A 20,661-nucleotide genomic window follows, 5' to 3' on the forward strand; every position below is an offset into this window, starting at 1 on the left:
AACCCTTCTTTACTCATTTTTACCCACTCCCTTGGCAGTCTGCCTTTAAGACTGGTCAAACAGGTTCTTGTACTGGCCTTTACTAGAACAGGGGACACAGAACTCAGAAAGGAGACTCAGGGCAATGACCTACCTGCCCATACCTGGAGACCTAGACACACTACACATCTAGCCTCCCTCTCACATGACCTGTCTCCGCATCAGGAGATGGCAACTTCAGGAGGACTTGTTTGTCTTGTGAGGCCAGCTCTTCTCCTCCATGTGGTGTGTGGATCTGCCCTGCCCTGGAAACACCGGGCTGCCAGGGTTGGCTTCCTCACACACTCCCATTCTGACATCCCATACAAGCCCCCAATAGACACCTTACACTGCTTGGACAGACACTGCTTGAATAGACAAGACGAGAGGACTCTCCTCCGCCCTTCCCTGCCTCAGCTTCAAGGCCTAGTATAGATCACTCAAAAGATGAATGCAACAGAGCTCTAGATTGTAGGACGCACATTTTCTGGGAAACTAGAAATGTGTCCTGGCTGAGGCTGGGAGGTGACTCACACTGGGCAGGGCTGGATTCTGGGTCCTGCTTCCTATGCTCCCACTCCCTGTAACACCAGCACCACCCACCCACAGTCCTCCAACCTGATCCTTCTCTAGACCCCAGCAGGGTCATGCATGTGTCCTGCCTTGTGACTCAATGTTAGCCTGTTTATTGTCTCAGCTTTAGTCTTAGGGAGTACAGAGAACTGGCCCAGGGCAGTGGACATCTTACCACCTACAAGCCCCTGGGCAGACTGAGACCTGCAAGGTCCCTAAATCATGGATGTCATGAGGCAGCCTCTGGATCAAGATCCCACAGAGCCTGGGAGCCTGCTGTGGAGATTGTATTTGTATTTTTTTCTTTTCTTTTTTTCGGAGCTGAGGATTGAACCCAGGGCCTTGCGCTTGCTAGGCAAGCGCTCTACCACTGAGCTAAATCTCCAACCCCTGTATTTGTATTTTTTATGGGCAAAAGTAGTTGTCCAGACTGGGACCCTCTCCCAAACAAGCCCCTGGTATAAAATCAGCCACGGACGGGCACAACACTCATCCTGCTTTATTGCCAAAGTCTTGCAGGACGTGAAGGGTGTCCCTGTTGCTGCCAACATGGCTAGTGGCTGGAACCCTATTCCAGAGGGCTCCAGCTGAACCTTCCTGGTGGATAGGGTCCCCTGTCCAGGGCAGGAAATGTCTGATTCCCATGACAGTCCTGATGTCCATCACCACTTTGGTATTGAGCAGAAACCTGGCCCCACAGCCCTGAAAGTTGGATAGTCAGGCTAGGAGACAACACAGCAACAGCTGTGACAACGGCAGAAGCGAGGACAGTGGCAGCAGGAGCAGCAAGGGCAGCAGCAGCAGTGGTGGGCAATGTCATCACCACGCCCTACAGGCGGCAGGCCAGCGTAAGTCAGTCCCGATGGACGTTGGCCACTGCTATAGGGATTGCAGGGTGACTGCCAGGTCTGCTGGCACTGCTCACCCTTGGCGCCCTTGATAGCTTTGGGCCCTGGGGCTTCCACAGTGTGTAAGAGGCCCACTGGCTCTGGGGCACAGGCTCCTGGAGGCAGAGGCTGGGTCTCAGAGGAGGACGATGAAGAGGGAACCTCCTCTGACTGCTGCCCCGAGTCAGAGCGCAGGTGAGCCCGAGGGATGCTGAGGTGGACATATGGATTCTTGACAACCATCTCATGGGGGTCCATGGTCCAGGCTGTAGGGGTGCGCAGAGAAACATATATGGACTCAAAGAAGAGAAAATGTTCTTGAGAGCCCATAGCCTAAGAAGACACCCATTTAAGAGGAGTCTGCCCTGTGGAAAGCCATCCCGTGGAGACATCAGAATGTGTGCAAGGTCTGTGTGTACTGGAGGCAGGCCCAAGTACCCAGTTACTACCCTCCACCAAGTATCCAAGAAATGCTCAGGATGCAGCTGGGAATGGGGATAAAAGGCTAGAAGGTACTGATGAGCTGGCCCAAGGGACAGCAGGGGCTGCCCAGGAGGAACTGGAAAGTACAGGTGGATATCTAGACAAGAACTCACCTGCGGCAGCAGCAGCAGTCTGTCTTCTTAGTCCAGCTCCAGGTCCCAGTGACTGTGAGTAGAGCTACCAGCAAGTGCCTTTTCCTTCCTAGAGAGGGGTGTGGCCTTGGGGTGGAGCTCAAAGATGGGGTTCCCAAGAGGCTTCAACAACTGGAGCACAGCAGCCAGTCACCCCTCATTCCCAGATGGGTGGAGGCCAAGGTTTGGGCTTTAAGGGGCATTTGCCAATCTGGGGTGACTCAGTCACAATTCATCTGAGCATGCCCTACCTCCTTGGGTCACGGCCCCAGAAAGGAAGTGGAGGCAGGCCTTCAGATTCTGGGGTCTTCAGATGTGCTGGGGTCACGCAGCCATCACTCACATCTCTTCTGCCACCATTCTGAGTTCCTCCTTGCCACCAACTGTCCATACTCAGTACAAACTGCGTTTGAGTGCACAAGACAATTAAAACCATTTGGAGGGCTGTCCATTTTAATAATAATAATAATAATAATAATAATAATAGTTTGGCACAACTTGGCAGATACACTTTACTTATAGTTGGTGACATGAGCTTCAGACACAAATGACATTTCCCACTCCTTTCTTAAACTTGCGGTTTCCCTGTGTTGGTGAGTTGGGGTAAAAGCTCCCCGAAGTTTTCTTTTACCAGCACCCATTCTTGGTCCTGGCATCCTTCTGCTTTTGCAGCTTCACCTCCTTGTCCACAGTGGTCACGAAGGACGAAGAAGGACGGTGGCGCTAGGGCTGAGACAACAGTGGGCTTCTCTGGGTCTACAACCAGTGAGACGGGCTCAGATTCCTGTCCAGAAAACACCAGGAAGGACACCAAGTAGGACAAGGCCTGCAAGCCAGCGTGACTGAGTAAGCCTGCGTAGAGCCAGTCAGGCAGGTCTAGACAAGAGTCCTAGCAACTTAGCAAGTAGAAGGAAATGGGTCTGGGGGAAACATGTTTAATAGGTGAAAACCAGCGCTCACTACATAAGCACATTTTAATCTTGCTCATCGCCCATCTAGACTCCGCCCCAAGGCGGGAGCATGCGTAAACCCGGCCGAGGTGCCCAGTGGAAATTTAATTCCCAGAAGCCTCCGCGCTCCAGGGTTTCCTAAAGACCCGGTTTGGACGGCTCCTTGGCTTGCACCACTCAGCTCAGAACAGTGTGGAATGAGGGAACCTTGATTCTCCTGTGGGGCGTGGCTTTGTTTTATGGGGCGGGACCCTAGGCAGAAGGTGGGGCGGTAGGTGGCCTTGCGCGCATGCTGAGTGGGTAGGTGAGCAGAGTCCTCCTAGGAAGGGTGGGCTCAATCCTTTCTCCGGCCACAGCTATCTTGAGTTGCCCAGCATCATGCCAAGTTCCCATGAAATGCCTCCCCACTACACCTTAGCACCTGACCCGTCCTCTAACCTTGTCTTGCTGAAGGAGCCCTGAAGTGGGCGTATGGGTCCACACAACTGTAAAGTCTGGCCCAGCTTTGACTCACAGGAACACTGTTCCATTCGTCGAATTATACAGAAATGGGCCGTAGCCTGAAGGAAATCCGGACTTTCCAGGGTCAGGCATAGGACTCTGTGTTGGTCACACGTGTGGTGGCCATGGGAGGGTAGAGAATGGCATTCTGAACATGTAAACACGGTCATCAGTGTGTCCTTAGTCTTTTCCTCACTGAGGGCTCCCCCCCTACCCCGAGGCAAAGGTGTAGCCCAGGTAGAAGAGGATCAGGCAGGAGGAGGAGGAGGATGAAAGGAATGGGGCCTCTGATGGGTGGGGTCAGTTTAGTACATAACTGTGGAACATAGAAGCACGTGCTGACCTGATGAGATCCAAGAAAGGGCTACCCCACCCTAGGCAGGTGAGTGTACACAGTGGGCCCTCCACCCTACACACGGACTGCCAGCCTACCCAGGTATTTCCAATTCTCCACCTCCAGTCCGTGAAGCTTCTGAGCCTCCTGTGACTGCCCCAGCTCCCTCTGTCCACTCTTCTGGTATCCACTTAACCCCTTGTCCCTTTTGCTGTCCTATCTCCCTCTTTGACGAATCCTTGTGCAGTGTGAATACGTCAGTGAATTGGAAAACTCCCGGCGTTCACACAGGGGGTGTGTCGGGGTTTGGAGTGAAAGGACCCTGCCCTTTCAAAGCAAGAAAGGTAGCTGAGACACAAGTGGAACGCTGGAACCCCTGCTCGGGCATTGTGAGGCTCAAAATGAGGAAGTAAAACGTGAAGGTTTCCTTTACAAAATTCGGCGGAGGGTTTGGCCCCTGGGGGGGTCGGCCAAGAGGGAAGGGAATTTGGCAGCACCGGGATTCTGACCAGCCGGTAGCTAGCTGGGAGGTCGACACTGGGAGCCGACGCCAGGCCAGGCGTGGATCGAGGGGCGGCTAGGAGACTGGCCCCGCCCCGTGGACCCCGCGCGGGTCCCCAGACGGGGGGTGGCGCTGCGGGCGCGGGCGGGCGCCGCGCGCACTGCGGTCCCCGCGCCTCCGCCGCAGAACGCGCCACGCTCCGCACGCACCTGCCGCCGCCGCCGTCGCCGCTGTCGCCGCCACCGCGCCGAGCCTTGCGTCCAGCACCAGCGCTCGCGCCCCTGGGTGCCGCCTGCGCCCGCCATCACCCGAGGTCTCCACTGGAGCCGCGGGAGCTATCGGAGCCACTAAAGCAGAAGAGCCAAGGTGTGAGCACCACATCCGGGCCTGCCTTTGAGACAACCTCTGCTGCGGCGGCGGCGCAGCCGGGGAACGCCAGGCTGGGGCAGGTGAGCGGGGGGGGGGGGGGGGGGGGGGACGGGGGCGGGGGGCGGGGGGGGGAGGGGCTGGGGCCAAACACATCCTTTCCTTTCCATTTTCATAGAGTCAGCCCTCCGGACAGTGAGTCCGGCCTCGGAGAGTATACTGGGGAGGGGGTTGCGTTCAGAGTTCCGTGGAGACTTGGATCCCACGGAAGAAGTCAGGGTCAGAGGTCGGGCGCCCTATCCTTTGTGCAGGATGAGGGCGAAGGCGAGAGTGAGGTGGGCCCCGTGCTGCCCTCACACTCTCTCTCACCCGCAGCTCGGGCCTGGTGCAGGCCTCTCCATTGCTGTTGCGGCGGAGCCTGCAGCCCAGGTCCTCCGGCAGCCAGGGATCAGGCTAGCTGCCTTCCCTGGGCGCCCTGTCCTGGAGCCATGGGGCCCACCTAGCCCCTGCCTGCCCAGATGTCCCGGCCCAGGGACTGCTGACCTCTGCTACAGGAGGAGGCCCCTCCACGCCCCCTTGCCAGCCTCAGCAGACAGAGACCCTGGGTGAGCCCCACAGCCCAAAACAGCCTCCCATACCCCCTTGTCCCCGCCTGCTTCCCCCTCCCCCTCCTCTTCCTCCTCCTCTTCGGACTGAACCAGATAAGCCATTGTGGCCACTGGGAGGGGGGCTGCCCTCCAAGCTGTCACCGGCTGCCCCTTGCAGTCCACGGAGTAACCGTGGCCCTCACCAGGCCTGGCAGGACCAGGATGCAGCCCCTTCTCTTCCCCCACGTCCCCACCCAACACCCCCACCTGTGCCAACGTCCAGTCTGACTGTAGAGAGCCGGATGCCAGCTGACCCTGGGCCTGAGGTGGGCAGTGGATGGCCGGGCCTCCTCATGTCCTGCCTGAAAGGCCCCCATGTCATCCTCAAAATGGAGGCCATGAAAATTGTCCACCCTGAAAAGTTCCCTGAGCTCCCAGCGGCCACCCCCTGCTTCCCACCTGCACCCAGGCCCACTCCCACTCTGGCACCCAAGCGTGCTTGGCCCTCAGACACAGAGATCATTGTCAACCAGGCATGTGGGGGGGACATGCCTACCTTGGAAGGAGCATCCCACACTCCACCCTTGCCAAGGCGGCCCCGCAAGGGCAGTTCTGAGTTGGGCTTCCCCCGGGTGGCACCGGTGGATGAGGTCATTGTAAATCAGTATGTGATTCGACCTGGCCCAACAGCCTCTGCACCTTCATCATCTGGGCCAGTGATAGCAGGTGAGCCCCTGGAATGCCCGACCTGTGGGCACACATACAACGTCACTCAACGGCGGCCCCGTGTGCTGTCTTGCCTGCACTCCGTGTGTGAGCAGTGCCTGCAGATTCTTTACGAGTCTTGCCCTAAGTACAAGTTCATCTCCTGTCCCACCTGCCACCGTGAGACTGTGCTCTTCACTGACTATGGCCTGGCTGCACTGGCTGTCAACACATCCATCCTGAGCCGCTTGCCACCTGAAGCCCTGACTGCCCCATCCGGTGGCCAGTGGGGGGGTGAATCTGAAGGCAGCTGCTACCAGACCTTCCGGCAGTACTGTGGGGCTGCATGCACCTGCCATGTGCGGAACCCGCTATCTGCTTGTTCCATCATGTAGTGTCCACCTGCCCACTACTGCCTGCAGGCCCTTGCTCGCCGCTTCTTCGGGGAACTGGCTTTGTCCTGTTGCCCGCTGACCCTCTCTTGCCCACTGTGGTTTCTGGCCCTACCCTGCGTGGCATTGTCGCTGCAGCCAACTTTGCCATTAAAACTCTTTGCCAAAGTTTGCACTTGTTCACTGATTGAAGCTAACTTCTGTGGGCTGTGCCCACGCCTAGGCCCAGGGTAGGTCCAAACATGGTCTAACCATGGCTAGAGGGCGACCCAGCGCCATTCGAGGTTAGCCCTAGAGGGCGACCCAGCTCCATTCAAGGCTAGCCCGCTCTGCTTGTTGAAGGCCAAGCCTGGCCAAGTGTGTTGCTCAGGTCTGGGAGTAGCTGTGAACACAATGGTGCAGAGGACTACTAGTGTACAGCACGTGGGGATTTGGCCCAGCTAGGCAGACAGAACTTTGAGCTGTGTGTGGTAACGCTCACTGGGAGTCCCAACACTCTGGAAGGCAGAACTGTGAAGTCAACATGGGTTGCACAGAAAGAGCCTGTCCCCCCAGAAAAAGTACCTTTTTTCTGGCCAAGGATGTATGGAAATGACCTTTGGACAGCATATGTAGAAGCTTACAGCTGGCTAAGATCAAGGACCCAGCAGTCTTAAATGGCACCGGTCTGCCTATGACTGGAACTGGTACCACTCAAGGGTTGTGAGGAGTGCCAGGCTGGCAGAGATGGAGTAATAATGAGATGGATGTGGTAATGATAGCATAGTAACGACTATTTACTGAGAGCCTTTCTTATACTTGCTATACAGCACTCATTCTGACATGTCACATCCTACATCGTGTCACCAGTGAGCCATGAAGTGAGCTGACATTTGTCTGCATCTCCCAAGTGAGGCCTCCTGGTCCAGTGACATGAACTGAAGAGTCAGTTAGGAAGAGGGCTGGACCTTGGGCATTTGGAGGATTCAGGGTCTGGATGGGCCCTTGGCCCTTCCAATACAAAGGCAATATTGATCCCAGCTGCTCTGGGTTATCTTCTCTGGTGAGATTATCTTAGTTCAGGCCGGGAGCTTTTGAAGGCTAGTTTGTGCAGTGCAGGCCTCTCCTGGTAGCTACTGTGGCTGCTGCTGTTGCTTTTAGGGACACATAAAAGCTTCTGTCTGGAGAAATGAGAGTCTCTGCAGCCCTTGCCTTCTATAAACAGATCTCAGTATAATCAGAAGCACACATTTGTGTCCACCCTCACTGGTTGCACCATGAGCTAGCGGTATAGCCCAGCTTCTGCCTGAGACCAGTGAGATGCCTGCCCATGGCAAGCACACAGGGTTCTTTTCACAGCTCTTCCTGCCAGGCCAGGCTACTTCAGAGGCCGTCCTCGTGTCCTTGGCTTTAGCCAGTATCTAGGCTGCAAGGGTGTGTAAGCACTCTGGCTGGCTCAGGCTCTTAGGTATATCTGGTCTTGGTGATAAGAAGTCTTTGCTGATTACCAGAATCTGAGCATGGACTTCAATGCTTGGCCAGCATCTGGGCTCTGCTTAGTGGCTGGAACGGTCTAGCAGCATGAGGAGCACCCCTAGGAACATGAGTGGCATGAAGATGACTACCAGCCCTAGCAGTTCAAGTGCCAGCAGGCTCAGCAGTGACAATCGGTGGGCACAGGGGCCACGTTCCCGCAGTGCCCACAACCAGGTACCAAGGCTGGGAGGGCAGGGCAGGAAGGGGAGACAGCTCCGTCCTCCCACAGGCCCTGCCAGGAATCGCAGCCGGTAGCGCTGCTCTAAGGTCCCCCAGGGCCAAGGGCCAGGATGCAGGGCTGTGATGGATGCAGTGGGCATTGGGCACTGGGGTCCATCAGCTTGAAGCAGTTCTTCCTGCAGCTGACAGATCTCCCACTCCAGCATGGGCGTCTTCTGACGACATAGTGGACATCGCACACGGCCCAGGTCAGTTCTGGGGTTCATGCCTAACAGCTGGTGCAGGCAGCCCACACACAGGCTGTGACCACAGTTCAGCAGGGTCAGGTGGTGCTCACTAGGCCCATAAGGCTCAGCACAGATGGGACATTCCTCTTCCTCAACCTGGCCCTCACCTTCCTCCTGCCCCTCCACAAGTGACAAGGCCCAGGCACCAGACGGGTTTCTAGTCTCCAGTTCAGGTTCACTGTCTGGAGTTCTGGCACCCTGGGGAACACTGAGATCATCCTCTTCATCTACTGGTGGCTGGCACAGTGGGTCCAAGAGCTCAGGACCCAGAGAAACACAGGGTGAGCTAGCAGACACAGAGGGGGTGTCATCAGGCCCCAGGACAGAGTCACCAGAACAGAAGTCAGGATGTGTAGAGTGTGACTCCAGGGTGACAGCAGGGATTGTCGCAGGTCTGAAGGCTAGTGTGGCCCTCAGGAGCCAGGCAGAGCTTGGCCTCCACCCATTCACTAGAGCACTAACCTCTAGAGACACCTTCGGCTTGCCGACCTCACTGGAAGTAAACTTCACTTGAGTCCCCGAAGCATGTCAACTCCTGGTATCTCAGGCCTAAGAGTAGTGTTGGCTAGGTCTGGTCTCTGTTCCCAAAGTTGACGGACAAAACAGAGGTTCCTTAGCTCCCAGCTGCCCTTGGACCTGTCTGACTCCCCCAACAGGGTTTCTCTTTCCAAGGTTAGAGGCCCTGCCCATGGGCGGACCAACACAGACCACACCCCTCCACCTGATCGTTCTCAGTTCTTTGGAAAGAATACTGTGTTCTGGCTCCTAGCTGGGACCTCCCAATAGCTCTCTAGGCCCTCTCTGGCCGTCATACCGAGAAGGGTATGAGCTTGGCTGAGTTGTGTGGCCATCAGAGGAGTAGCTTGGCCAAGCTGTCAGTTTAAGGACAGAGTCAAGACCACGTTCCAAGCACAAAAGGGACAGACACCAAGAGGCACACAGATATCCCAGTGTGGTGTGATTCAGGCCTTGGTATCGGACAAGGAGGTACACATACACAGCCTGTGCTCATGCCCTAGATCTTTGCCCACCACTAGCAGATGCAGATAATGCATGTCCCACCTACCACCCTCAAATCTAGAAGCAAAAAATGGAAGTGAGTGGCTACCCAGGCAGTTTACTCATGTTTACAGACCTGAAGACAGACGACTTTGCCCATTCTCAATGCTCAGGAGACTTGGCCCCTGGTGGCTTTTCAACTGAGCCTGAGTTGCACAGGTAACGGGAATGGCACGGTCAGAGGGGCAGTGCAGCCCACTCCCAGCTCTACACCCCTTGGAGGGCTTAGCAGGCCCTTGGAGGTATGGACTAGGGTGCAGATTTGGGGCAGAATGAAGGGGACTGAGAGAAAACCAGGAGTGCAGGCTGCACTGGGGCTATGTATGGGACACTGGGTTCCACTGAGTTTGGCTGTATGCAGGGACTGTCTTCCTGGTCAGATGGACCAAAAAAGTTCAACTGTGAGTCTAACCAGTGTTCTGGGATTAGAGGGCGAAAGGTAACAATGGGCCCTCTAGACTCCAGCAGGCTCCCCTGTGTAGCTGTCAGTGTGTGTGTGAGCTTCAAGTGGCTCCTCAGGCCCAGGTCTCAGTCTGGAAGCGCAGTGTCTGCTGGAGCCTGGCAAGGTAGGCAGCTGCATCTGTGGTGGAGAGTCGTCCTTCTTCTTGAAAAATGGCTGTGAGGGCTTCCGAAACATCCGTAGGCATATACTTGGCATTGCTGGGGGGCAAGCCTCAGAAAACTCAGTGACCCTGAAACCCCAATCCCCACTACCCCCTCCCCCGAAGGCTGGTCCACTCCCCTACATTCCCAAGTTGGCTCACCCTGCTAAGTAGAAGTAGGCACCTTGGCCATCCAGCAGCTCCCAGACAAGTGGCCCCAGCTCTCGGAGCCGGTGCTGCACATACACCTTCTGTGCCTGCAGGTAGGTGTCAGAGGCTAAGTCTCAGCCATCCCAACTCCTGCCCCATCTAACGAACATACTCACCTGCTCCCGGGAGAAGGCTGTAACCAGGGTCAGGCAGCCCCTCTGCTCTAGCTCCTGCCACTCAGTCTGCCAGTAGAAGTCCTGATCCCGCTGGCGGCAGCCGAAGAATAAGACGTTTCCTGGGAAACATGGGGCCCCCGTCTAGATGCAGGAATTCGGCTAGACCAGTCTCAGTGGTCACACTGCTCTGGAACTCCTGTACTCACCCATTTGCCCATGGGCCACTCGTTCTTGAATGGCTGCTCGGAAGGGGGCCACACCAGTTCCAGGCCCCACCATGATAATGGGTGTGCCTGGTGTTTTTGGGAACACTAGGCTCCCAGGCCGAACCCACAGAGGCACCCGGACAGGTCCGGCTACAGAAGGGAGACAGCATGTAGGAGGTCAAAAGACAATGGTGAGGTGCTCACTGGGGCTTGAGCGCCTGTGGTAGAAGGAACAGGAAAAGCAGGAGCTTGAGGCCATACTCTCTCCCAACCTTAGAACTATGGATTACCTTGCCCAGGAGTCAGGGATGCTAGCCAGGAGGAGCAGAGGCCACGGCGGGGCTCCTTCAGGCGAGTCTGGTACTTTACCACAGCCACAAGGATCTGTAGCCTCCTGGGGTGAGCCTATGGACACAGTGATGGCTGTAACTTGCTAAAGCACTCCTGCCTGCTACCAACCCCAGGAGGGACAAATGCCCTACACAGTCTCAGCTTTCCCAGCCAGCCTTCAGTCCTACTCAGAGTCCTCACCAGTAGGGATGAAGCAATGGAGAAGGCCCGGGGACGGATCCGAGGGATCAAGTCCAAAAGGTAGTCTGGAGGAATGGCACCCGCCGTGTGTGGGAAGTCACACAGCACCTGGATAAAGGGAGTCTTACTGTGGTGGTGGTGTGCATACTAGAGCTCAGGGGCCCATATCCACCTGTCTGTCCATAAGCCCACCTCCAAGATGGTTCTGCGGGGCCGATTACAGTACTCCCAGAGCTCTTCCTGTCCTCTGGCGGAGCTGAATTCCAGCAGCTTCTCCCGCTCCAGTGCATGTGGGGAGAGACAAGCCAAGAGCTCAAAGAAGGAACGGCGGGGCACGCTGGCAATGTCCAAGTACTGTGACACAAGGTGCCACACAGTGCAGTGCTGAGGCAGCCCTGGTGGGTAAGGGACACCTGCAGGAATGGCATGGAGGCTTGGGTTATTAGGTGGCACCTTGGACCTCAGAGCTGGTGCATCTCCCATACTCACCTGGTTCCCGTGGCTTAAGTGTGAAAAACTGATTGGGGTCCAGGCACAACAGTTGGCAGAACTGCTTGGTGTGGGCCTCCGAGTTAGAGGGCAGAATTAAGACAACATCGCCAGCAGCAAAACTGTATGAAAAAGTCACCAGAAATGTGGGGCTGCTGTGGAAAGGACAGACGAGCTGGGGAATGGAGGGATGTGTACTGTGGGGGAAGATGAAGGGACTAAGGAGACAGAGGCGGGTGGGCTGGAGGTCCAGCTCTCTGAGCTGCCTGGCCTACAGCTTTGGTGTACCTTTCTGAAGCCCTACCTACTGCCTAGCTTCTCCCTGACCACATCAGCTTCCGACAGCCACATGAGCAGCCTGCCTGACTGCTGAGGGCTTTGGCTCCTTACCTGATATTCGACTCTGTAATGTCAAACTCCATCAGCCGAACGTCCTGGAAGTGTTGGGGGCCAGTGACCCTCTGGTTGGTGACCACAGGAGCCAGAAAGGGCTGTAACTCTGAGGGGGGTGTCTGAGGGGCTGAACTGGCGAGGTTCAGCTCCTCAGCCCCTATGCTGGGGACCTCCTGAAGAAACTGGAAGATGAACTTGGAGGGCAAGCTGTGGAAAGTGGAACTATCAGTTGGGTGGGCTGGGGGGATAAAATAGCTTGAAGTCCCTTGATATTCATATACCCAAGGTTCAGACTCACGGGACTCCATGAGGGATCTCAGGAATGTCGAGGGGTACAGGGTACATAGTCATTATCTTCTCCCAAAGGTCTCCTACCCAGGGGTCAATGGCAGCATCGGGCCTAGGAAAGAGTACAGACATTGGCCTCTGTGGGCCCGTGCCAAGATGGGGTGCACAGAGGGATGCTGCCATCAACACTTACCCTAACTCATGCTGGTCGTCACCCAGACACGGAGGCACGAGGGCATTGCCTCCTAGCTGCAGCAGCCTGCGATGGAGCTTCTTGGCCACAAAGTTGAACCTGTGGGTGGAGACAGCAAGACAGGCCCAGAGTGTAAGGAGCAGTAGTGTAGCCAACCTCTTGAGCAGAGTAAAGGAGTATAGGACCTCCCTCAAGAGTCACTTCCTCAGTGGTGCACACTGGCAGCATTCTAGAAGGGGGCAGGGCTTCAGCATGCAGGGGATGAGACCAGAGCAACAGCCATAACCACAAATGGTGGGTCCCTTGATCTCAACAGGCTGCCATGTGGAGGGGTCATTTTATTAACCCACAGCTCTTAAGAGATCAAGACTGGATTCCCTGACCAGGGCTCCACAGTTACTATTGGGGATGAGGTGGGTGTGGGATGTGTTTCTGTAAGAGCTTCCCCTTTGGTCTGTAGAAGACTCGCTGGTCCTTGCATCAGCTTGTCCATTTGGGAACCACATCAATAGTTGGACTCCATCCTACCTTTTCTGTGTATTTACACAGTGTCAATGAGCAGACCCTCTAGCAGAGCAAAGCTGCACTGCCTTCCTATTTTCTGTTCTTCTTGGTTTAGTAAGATATAGTCCCACCTAGAGTTTGTGGCAACCCTCCCATATTAGCTTTCTCAGTGATGGGATTTTAAGTGAGTGACCTATCATACTCAGCTTCCGGTGTCTGTTGTTTTTGTTTTTTAAATTACTTTATGAATTAATTTTATATGAATATACTGTAGCTGTCTTCAGACACACCAGAGGAGGGCATCAGATCTCATTACAGATGGTTGTGAGCCACCATGTGGTTGCTAGGAATTGAACTCAGGACTTTAGAAGAGCAGTCAGTGCTCTTTTTTTTTTTTTTTTTTTTTGGTTCTTTTTTTTCAGAGCTGGGGACCGAACCCAGGGCCTTGCGCTTCCTAGGTAAGCGCTCTACCACTGAGCTAAATCCCCAGCCCGCAGTCAGTGCTCTTAACTGGCTCTGGGCCATCTCTCCAGCGCCATTTTCTGTTCTTTTTATCTAAAGCAATCAAGAACCCTGCTGTGCACACAACTTTTTAGGAGGCTGGAGTGGCCTTCAGTGCTGGATGACACTGGGCCTGTGGAAAACAGGAAACTAGACAGCTACTTGCACCTTTGAGTGGAAATCCCTCATTATCACCCCAGGAAATGAGGAAAGCTAACAGCACTGCTTGTTTAGGGACATAACTATCCACAAACCTTGACAGCGAGAACCCAGGATCCTGCCTAACAAGCTACCTGAAGGCAAGCTGTCCACCTTAGGGCTCTTTTCAAGTTATCAATACTTCAAACTATGTTTGGGGCACAGTGAGGAACAGGGACAGACTGGGTAATGTAGTGCTGGCTGGTCTGAGCCTTACCATGCCCTGAATTCCATGGTGATACTCTGTCACCCTGTCCCTTCCCCAATAGTGGCCTCCTCTGTGCCAAGTCCTTACAGAGATTAGTGTGCCCACTAGGGAGTATCTGTGGATAAGGTGGATGAGCTAACACAGTGCAAGGCCTGGCTGCCTACTCACTTGGCATATGAGGAATCCCCGAGGCCTAGGACAGCAAAATCCATTTGACAGAGGGAGGTGGATGGCAGGCTCTTCCGGAATATGAACCTCCAGAAGTTCTGTAGCCACAGGAAACTGTGTTAGGACCACAGCTCAGGCCAGTTTTCTGTCTGAGGTCCCAGAAGGGAGAGGATGGTATGGAAGGAAGACCATTAGAGCCCAGAACTGTACACTGGCCAATCTGGCCATCTCTCCTTCACATGGTACAAAAACTACAGACAGAAACTCTACACACGCAGAAAACTTATCCTCACTGTATAATATTTCTCATACATGGCGACCTGTAGCTCAATGCCCCATCTAATTGCTAGGGCAGCCTGACACCCTCTTGCCATATACACAATGAAGTATTCTTCTTCTGGTCTGGCGTGAACTTGCTCACCACTCTCCAGCTGCTTCTCTACGGCTGTAGTGGTGGACCAGCCAGTCACTGCACAAGGGCTGGGCCACATGTTCTCACTCAAGTCTTCTGGGCAAAAAAGGAAGATGGGCTGTGCTCCAACTCTCTGAAGGTGTCAACTCACTAACTCATGCCCTTGAACTCTGGTTTACACTGACCTTTCCAGTTTGCTGACTATAGCTTGTTGCCCTCTGGCCTGTTAGCCATCCTTGATGGGTGCCCCTTGCAAGCATGTGGTCACTGTCTCAGGTTGCAGTTTTGCCCTTCCATTATGTGGCATTGTTTATTTGCTTGTAGACAGGGTTTCTCTGTGTAGCCCTGGCTGCACTGGGACCCTCTCTCTGTAGACCATGCTGGCCTTGAACTCAACAGATCCACCTGCCTCTGGAGTGATGAGATTAAAGGCTGTGCCACCACCACCCAGCTGTGTGACACCGTTACTGTCCTTATTAATTGCCTGCCTAGTCCTACCTCATTCTGTCACTTCTCATGTCATCTTTAAGCTCTGGTGACAGTTTTCCTCCATGGTCCAATTTCTGTGTTACACTTGGGAGAACTGCTCAGCAATATCTTCCAATACTCTGCAGGTTTTTTCCTGCTTCCCTACCTGTCTGTCCTACTTTGGTCCTGGTCTCAGCCCAGGAATGCTGCATCCATACTGAATTCTGGGTTCTGTTTGTCTCTCCCTTTCACAAGAGTCTTCACTCCAGTAGACATACTCATTCATTCACTGATTCATTCTCTCTCTGTGACCTATTTGTACTTTAGAAGCTCCTGGAAAAGCTGATGGAAAGCTCTAGGACATGCCTGTCAGTCAATTTCACCAGAAATGGATAAGAGGAGACCCAGTTACTAGATTTTTCCCCTATAATTCCAATGTGTTTCTAAAAAGGATTAGGACAAAGATGACAAGGCCAAGGCCTTCCTGTCCTGCAGAGATGAGGGACCATACTCCCAAGTGTGTTTTGGGATGCTGGGCCTGTAGCCTCTTCAAAGGGCTTCAGCTCCTGTTGTGATTGAGACAGTAACTACTGACTCCTGCTCCTATGTGGGCTATCCACAGACCAGCAAGCCTCAAACCTGAGGCAAGTCACCATTCCCTCACCTCTTTGTCCCTTTCTCATTTTTATTTTATTTTGAGACAGGATTTTCACTCTATAGCCCTGGCTGTCCTGGACCTCACTCTGTAAACGAGGCCAGCCTCAAACTCACAGAGGTCCACCTGCCTCTGACTCCAAGTTTCCTATCACTGCCGGACAAGTTGTTTATGTTTGAGTCATGTTTTTGGTTGACATTAGTTTGAGGCTGGCCCCAAACTCTTGGTCCTTCAGGTTTAGCCTCTGGAGTGCTGAGATTACAGATGTATATTACCATACCTGGCTGATACAGTTTCTTAATATGTAGGTGAGGGCAACCTTGAACTCTCCTGATTCTACTTCATCTTCTCTAGTTCTGAAGATCACAGTGTCTGCCTCTCATAGACGACTACTCTCCTTAGCAGTCACTACTGATCCTAGGGACGCCTTTCAAGCCTTCCACCCTGTCATTGACCTTGTGAAGGGAAACTGTCTGACACTGTCCTTGCTAGATGGCAAGCCTGAAGGATAGGGGCTTTTTTTCAGTTTTATTTTGGGTGCTTCAACAGTGACACTTCCTAGGACCTTCCTAGTACTACACAGCTAACTGCAGTTCCTCTAGATATCTCCTGGCACCGGCCCAACGTGGTCCTCTCATTTCACAGGTGGAATTACTATGTATCCTGTTTCTTGTGTTGTGATTCTGTCCTTCATCTTCTAGATCCCTCTGATACACATCCTGTTGGCTCTACCCTTTTGGCTTCTCTGGAATGTGCCTGGTTTATCCAGCCTTAGGCCACCACCCACCTCAAAGCACAGGGGCACTTCCTGCTTATGGTGATGCATTCCCTAGTGTTATTCTTGTTACCTTCAGACAGGTGGTGGTCTTGCTATACTGACAGCATCACTGTGTCACTTCCATAGTTCCTATAGATTCCGTCTTAAGCCCACATGTTTCACTGTAGCTCATGGCTGAGGAATCCTCAACTTTCTGCCCTTCACACAGGTTGCTTCTCACCACCTTATGCCCCTACTTTTACTAATTTATTTTAGAGACAGTGTCTCCCTACCGTAGCCCTGGCTAGCTCCATCTGCTCCTGCCTCCCGGGAGCTAGAATTATAGGTGTGCTCCTTCCCTCCAAAAAGTTGTGTCCGATTTCAGGACCCCCTTCACTTCCTGAACATCTGGCATTTTCCCCAACACAAGGTATTTCCTGGTAATTGACCATTAAATCTGTTGTTTTGGCCACTGATCTCCATAAAGGAAAAATGTGGCTGCTATGTTTCAGATGGTGCCAGGAATATATGTGCTTGAAAAAAGGAGAGAATTAAAGAAAGTTCTCTGAATGTTACAAAGCTTGAACTTCACATGACTCAGACCAGACTCATGTCAATCTGGGAAACAAAATGGTCAAGGCTAATGAATGGCTACTAAGAGCTATTTCTCTCCTCGGATCTACACAAAGAATATCTCTCCAAGGCACCTCTCATACTCAACATGTTTTGAAGGGAAGGTATTTCTGTGCACACTGGGACTCTTACACGGCAAAGAAAACTGGTCGAGGGTACACATCAGGCCAGCCTTACCTTCATGTTGTCAGGAGGGTCTCCTTGGCCTGTAGTCGCACAAACAAATATCACCAGGGGCTCCCTAATGAGATTCGCCTCAAGGACAAGACACAGGTAGGTGTAAGGTCTCTGGCGGCCCTGATCAGTGCCCTCCCTGAACCGCATCCCACCACCTTCACCTAGGGTAACAGAGTAAAAGTGTTTGGACAATTATTCCCAGTGGCTATCGGGGTTTCTCTTTCTCGGGCCTCAGCCTCGTGCCTCCCTTTTCCCTAAATTCGCTTGGGCCCAAAGGGCCGCATTCAAACGTCCTCCGTCCGAGGACGGGAAGTCCGGTGGAAGGTCTCCGCCGTAGCGCCCGAGCCTCACCACGGAGTAAGAGTCCAAAGCTTGCACGCGGCAACCTAGCCGCCGGCGCCGGGCCTCGCGGCCCAGCCTCTCCGCCTCGTCCTGAGCTGTGCCAGTCTGGCTACCGAAAAGCACCAGAAGCTGTGGAACCTGCATCCCGCACACGCCGGACAGACCGCGCAGCCCGACCAGAACCTTACACCCACTAACTTCCCCCTTCCGCTGTCAACAGGAAATGACGCGTTTCAGTTGCGCCAGCGGGGAGGGGCCGGGAATAGCATCTGGACGTCATAGGCTTCTACTAGCATCACCTTCCAGGACCCGGGTTGGGGTCCTGAGGGCCGCGGAGTCCCTGGGCCGGCGTCCAGGCCGGGTTGGGCTGCTTGCTGCTTCGTGTGTGCAGCGGCGGCAGCAGGGAGTCGCCAGGTCTGCGGTCAGAGACGTCCCGGTGCCGGGCACTGGCGGCCGGTATTAAACAGGCGCTATGTTATTCTCGCTGCGGGAACTGGTGCAGTGGCTGGGCTTCGCCACCTTTGAGATATTCGTGCACTTGCTGGCCCTGTTGGTGTTCTCCGTGTTGTTGGCACTGCGAGTGGATGGCCTGGCTCCGGGCCTCTCCTGGTGGAACGTCTTTGTGCCTTTTTTCGCTGCCGACGGGCTCAGTACCTACTTCACCACCATCGTTTCCGTTCGTCTCTTCCAAGATGGGGAGAAGCGACTGGCTGTACTGCGCCTCTTCTGGGTTCTCACCGTCCTAAGCCTCAAGTTTGTCTTTGAGATGCTGCTGTGCCAGAAGCTAGTGGAGCAGACTCGGGAACTCTGGTTCGGCCTGATTACCTCTCCGGTCTTCATTCTCCTGCAGCTTCTCATGATCCGGGCTTGTCGGGTCAACTAGCCTCCTGCAGAGGCTGTTAATGGAGCACTGTGCAGCTGGAGTTCTGGACATCCCAGTCCAGACCCTGGTGCCACACTGGTGGAGCTTTGGTCAGAAATCAGTGTCTGCTTGTGCCCAGTTTACTATCCAGTATTCTTTATATCTAAGATGGTTTCCTCGAGCAAAACTTAAAAGTGAAGCCTCGTTTATTAAAACTTATTTCCAGTTATTCATGTGCTGAATTGCTAGTCAATACTGAACTTTTCCAACATTTGGAGACTGCATTTAAGTAAAATGTCCTGATAGGCTCTGAATATTTCCTATGGTGATGTACCCCTTTATAAATCAGCTTGTTCATTCAGCTGCACTGACCTTAGAGTGTACTCCTTCCAGGCCAGACTTACTTATTCGATTGATAACGTCTGGCAAGTACTAGCCTTTTGTTCATTCCACCTCACATAGAGCAGACTGTTGAAAAAGAGCATGAATACCCTATGTGGGTAACTGCCATCTGGGAAAAAAAAATACTGGTCTCAAGACTTCTCAAGATTTCCTGGCCCAACAGATTGCAGTTTCCCCGACTTTCCCACCCCCTTGTGGCAGGTGTCATTAGTACACTTGAGACAAACAGACCTAGAAAAGGAAGCATAGACATTCGGAACAGGTGCTCACTTGCTCATGGAAGTAGAGACATGATACATAGGAGCTTGGGAACAGCTGGAGTTTATCAGCTTAAGGTCATGTCAAGGTTTATGTCAGTCATGTGTCAGTGTTTGCTGGTGGAAAAAAATGTTTCCTGAAAGTAACAATAGGCATTAGGTGAATGTTCAGCTGTTCCTCGCTTAACATTGTGGACAGGAGTTACAGGGTTGGGGATATTAGTGCACAATGGTAGAGCACCTTGGGTGTTAGAGTATTTTTGGAAAATCCCCGTTTCTTGTTGTAGGCGATGGGTAACTTGCACTACTAGCTACCCCAGCTAAAAACAATGGGCTGGACTTTGTAGAGTATGTGACACCAGAACCCTGATTTATTAGTGTGTAGCCATTGGTGAGCTCTGATGGCAGTGCTGCAGGATTGGGATGACAAATGATCATCTGGTATTGTGCAGCAAAGACTTGCCTCAAACTTGCTTTGTAATCAGTGATGACCTTTAACTTCCTGTTTTATGTGATTCTGGAATTCTGCTGCTGAAACAGGAACTCACTATGTAACCTTGACTGAACTAGAACTCACTCTGTAGAACAGGCCTCTAATTCATAGAGGCCGGCCTTTGCCTCCCAAGACTTAGGATTAAAGGCAGGCAACACCACATCTAGCTTAGGCAAGGATCCTGCCAACTGACTGCATTATGGTTTTTACATTTAAAAATAATTTCTGTGTGTGTGTGTGTGTGTGTGTGAATGCAGGTGTATGCATATCATACCACTTACGCAAATTATTTCTGTCAGCCTTGTGATATCAGGGAGCAAAATCAGGCAGCCTGGGCGGCTTGCAAGCGCCTCCACCCACTGGGCCATCTCGCAAACTCTAAATTTTACATTTTTAAAGGATTTGAAACAGGATGCCACACTGTTTCCTGGTGTAAAACAAAAAAGAAAAGGGACATTTGGATATAACTTTGTTGATTGATTGACTGTTTACCTGTAATCTTATTTTGAGAGGGGGTGGAGACAGGAGGATCAAAACTACATTGTCGGGGTTGGGGATTTAGCTCAGTGGTAGAGCACTTGCCTAGCAAGTGCAAAGCCCTGGGTTCGGTCCCCAGCTCTGAAAAAAAGGAAAAAAAAAAAACCTACATTGTCATCATTGGCAGCATAGCTGGAAGCCAGTCTGGGCTATGAGAGAGAGGGAAATCAGGAGAGGGTAACAGGGAAACAGGAGAAAGTCTAAAGGAACATCAACAAAAGTTAATAGTTGACAGATCAAACGTGACCTGCAGAATACAGGGTTCCTCAGTATGCTTAGCAATTTGAGTGGCATCATTCTTCTGTTTTGTTTTTTGAGACAGGGTTTCTCTGTGTGACAACAGCCCTGCCTATCCTGGAACTCCTTTGTAGACCAGGCTGGCCTTGAAATTACAGAGGTCTGCCTGTCTCTGCCTCAGTCTCCTGACTCTCCTGGGATTAAAGGCATGCACCACCACCACCAGCTGACTAGGTCATTCTTTTACAAGAGAAAAAAGGAAAGAAAAAAAAAAAAAAAATCTGTGTGGCTGTGGAGCACAGGTGCAATGTCCATGGAGGCCATAAGATGGCACTGTATCTCCAGGAGCAAG

At 53.1% G+C, this 20,661-nt stretch overlaps 5 protein-coding genes across 13 annotated transcripts; 2 read left to right on the forward strand and 3 right to left on the reverse strand.

Annotated features, from left to right (window-relative positions):
- Positions 1-1,074: 1,074 nt before the first annotated feature.
- Cysrt1 (cysteine rich tail 1) lies at positions 1,075-4,813 on the reverse strand. Of its 2 annotated transcripts, XM_087653758.1 has the most exons (5): positions 4,589-4,813; positions 2,724-2,876; positions 2,344-2,495; positions 2,075-2,162; positions 1,075-1,744 (listed from the first exon to the last, which is right to left on the reverse strand). In XM_087653758.1, exons 1-4 carry the CDS (start codon positions 4,682-4,684, stop codon positions 2,102-2,104), a joined length of 462 nt encoding a protein of 153 aa, XP_087509884.1. In that variant the 5' UTR covers positions 4,685-4,813; the 3' UTR covers positions 1,075-1,744; positions 2,075-2,101. The 2 variants fall into 2 exon arrangements, with proteins under 2 accessions (XP_087509884.1, NP_001102664.1); NM_001109194.1 differs by lacking the exons at positions 2,344-2,495; positions 2,724-2,876; positions 4,589-4,813 and having other exon boundaries at positions 2,075-2,165.
- Rnf208 (ring finger protein 208) lies at positions 4,564-6,600 on the forward strand. Its single transcript, NM_001437788.1, is given in 2 exon segments — positions 4,564-4,828; positions 5,121-6,600. A coding segment is annotated over 1 exon segment (798 nt). The 5' UTR covers positions 4,564-4,828; positions 5,121-5,634; the 3' UTR covers positions 6,433-6,600.
- Positions 6,601-7,189: 589 nt separating this feature from the next.
- Positions 7,190-8,939, reverse strand: LOC134486098 (RING finger protein 208; the record flags this gene model as incomplete). The annotated part of the gene is made up of 1 exon (XM_087655082.1): positions 7,190-8,939. A coding segment is annotated over one exon (975 nt), but the record flags the coding sequence as incomplete, so codon positions are not given.
- A 569-nt stretch (positions 8,940-9,508) lies between these two features.
- Positions 9,509-17,739, reverse strand: Ndor1 (NADPH dependent diflavin oxidoreductase 1). 8 transcript variants are annotated; one of them, XM_087652553.1, is made up of 14 exons: positions 17,531-17,716; positions 17,180-17,208; positions 14,078-14,175; positions 12,499-12,597; positions 12,316-12,417; positions 12,015-12,224; positions 11,625-11,746; positions 11,328-11,548; positions 11,136-11,243; positions 10,895-11,009; positions 10,605-10,754; positions 10,399-10,517; positions 10,235-10,329; positions 9,509-10,130 (listed from the first exon to the last, which is right to left on the reverse strand). In XM_087652553.1, the coding sequence occupies exons 2-14, from the start codon at positions 17,183-17,185 to the stop codon at positions 9,986-9,988; spliced, it is 1,590 nt and encodes a 529-aa protein (XP_087508679.1). In that variant the 5' UTR covers positions 17,186-17,208; positions 17,531-17,716; the 3' UTR covers positions 9,509-9,985.
- Positions 17,740-17,782: 43 nt separating this feature from the next.
- Positions 17,783-18,611, forward strand: Tmem203 (transmembrane protein 203). The gene has a single exon (NM_001107819.1). It carries the CDS (start codon positions 17,994-17,996, stop codon positions 18,402-18,404), a length of 411 nt encoding a protein of 136 aa, NP_001101289.1. The 5' UTR covers positions 17,783-17,993; the 3' UTR covers positions 18,405-18,611.
- Positions 18,612-20,661: the final 2,050 nt, after the last annotated feature.

The sequence above is a fragment of the Rattus norvegicus genome, chromosome 3, assembly GCF_021556685.1.
Source record: "Rattus norvegicus strain SHRSP/BbbUtx chromosome 3, alternate assembly SHRSP_T2T, whole genome shotgun sequence".
Taxonomy (NCBI): Eukaryota; Metazoa; Chordata; class Mammalia; order Rodentia; family Muridae; genus Rattus; species Rattus norvegicus.

Coding starts and splice junctions, on each gene's coding strand:
- Ndor1 (XM_087652551.1), bottom strand. CDS start 17,326: ATGCGGTTCAGGGAGGGCACTGATCAGGGCCGCCAGAGACCTTACACC. Junction 11,549..11,624: donor ACTTAAGCCACGGGAACCAG/GTGAGTATGGGA, acceptor CCATTCCTGCAG/GTGTCCCTTACCCACCAGGG. Junction 10,755..10,894: donor ATCCCTGACTCCTGGGCAAG/GTAATCCATAGT, acceptor TCCCTTCTGTAG/CCGGACCTGTCCGGGTGCCT.
- Cysrt1 (XM_087653758.1), bottom strand. CDS start 4,684: ATGGCGGGCGCAGGCGGCACCCAGGGGCGCGAGCGCTGGTGCTGGACG. Junction 2,877..4,588: donor GGCGACGGCGGCGGCGGCAG/GTGCGTGCGGAG, acceptor TTTTCTGGACAG/GAATCTGAGCCCGTCTCACT. Junction 2,163..2,343: donor TGGGGCCGTGACCCAAGGAG/GTAGGGCATGCT, acceptor ACCCCTCTCTAG/GAAGGAAAAGGCACTTGCTG.
- Tmem203 (NM_001107819.1), top strand. CDS start 17,994: ATGTTATTCTCGCTGCGGGAACTGGTGCAGTGGCTGGGCTTCGCCACC.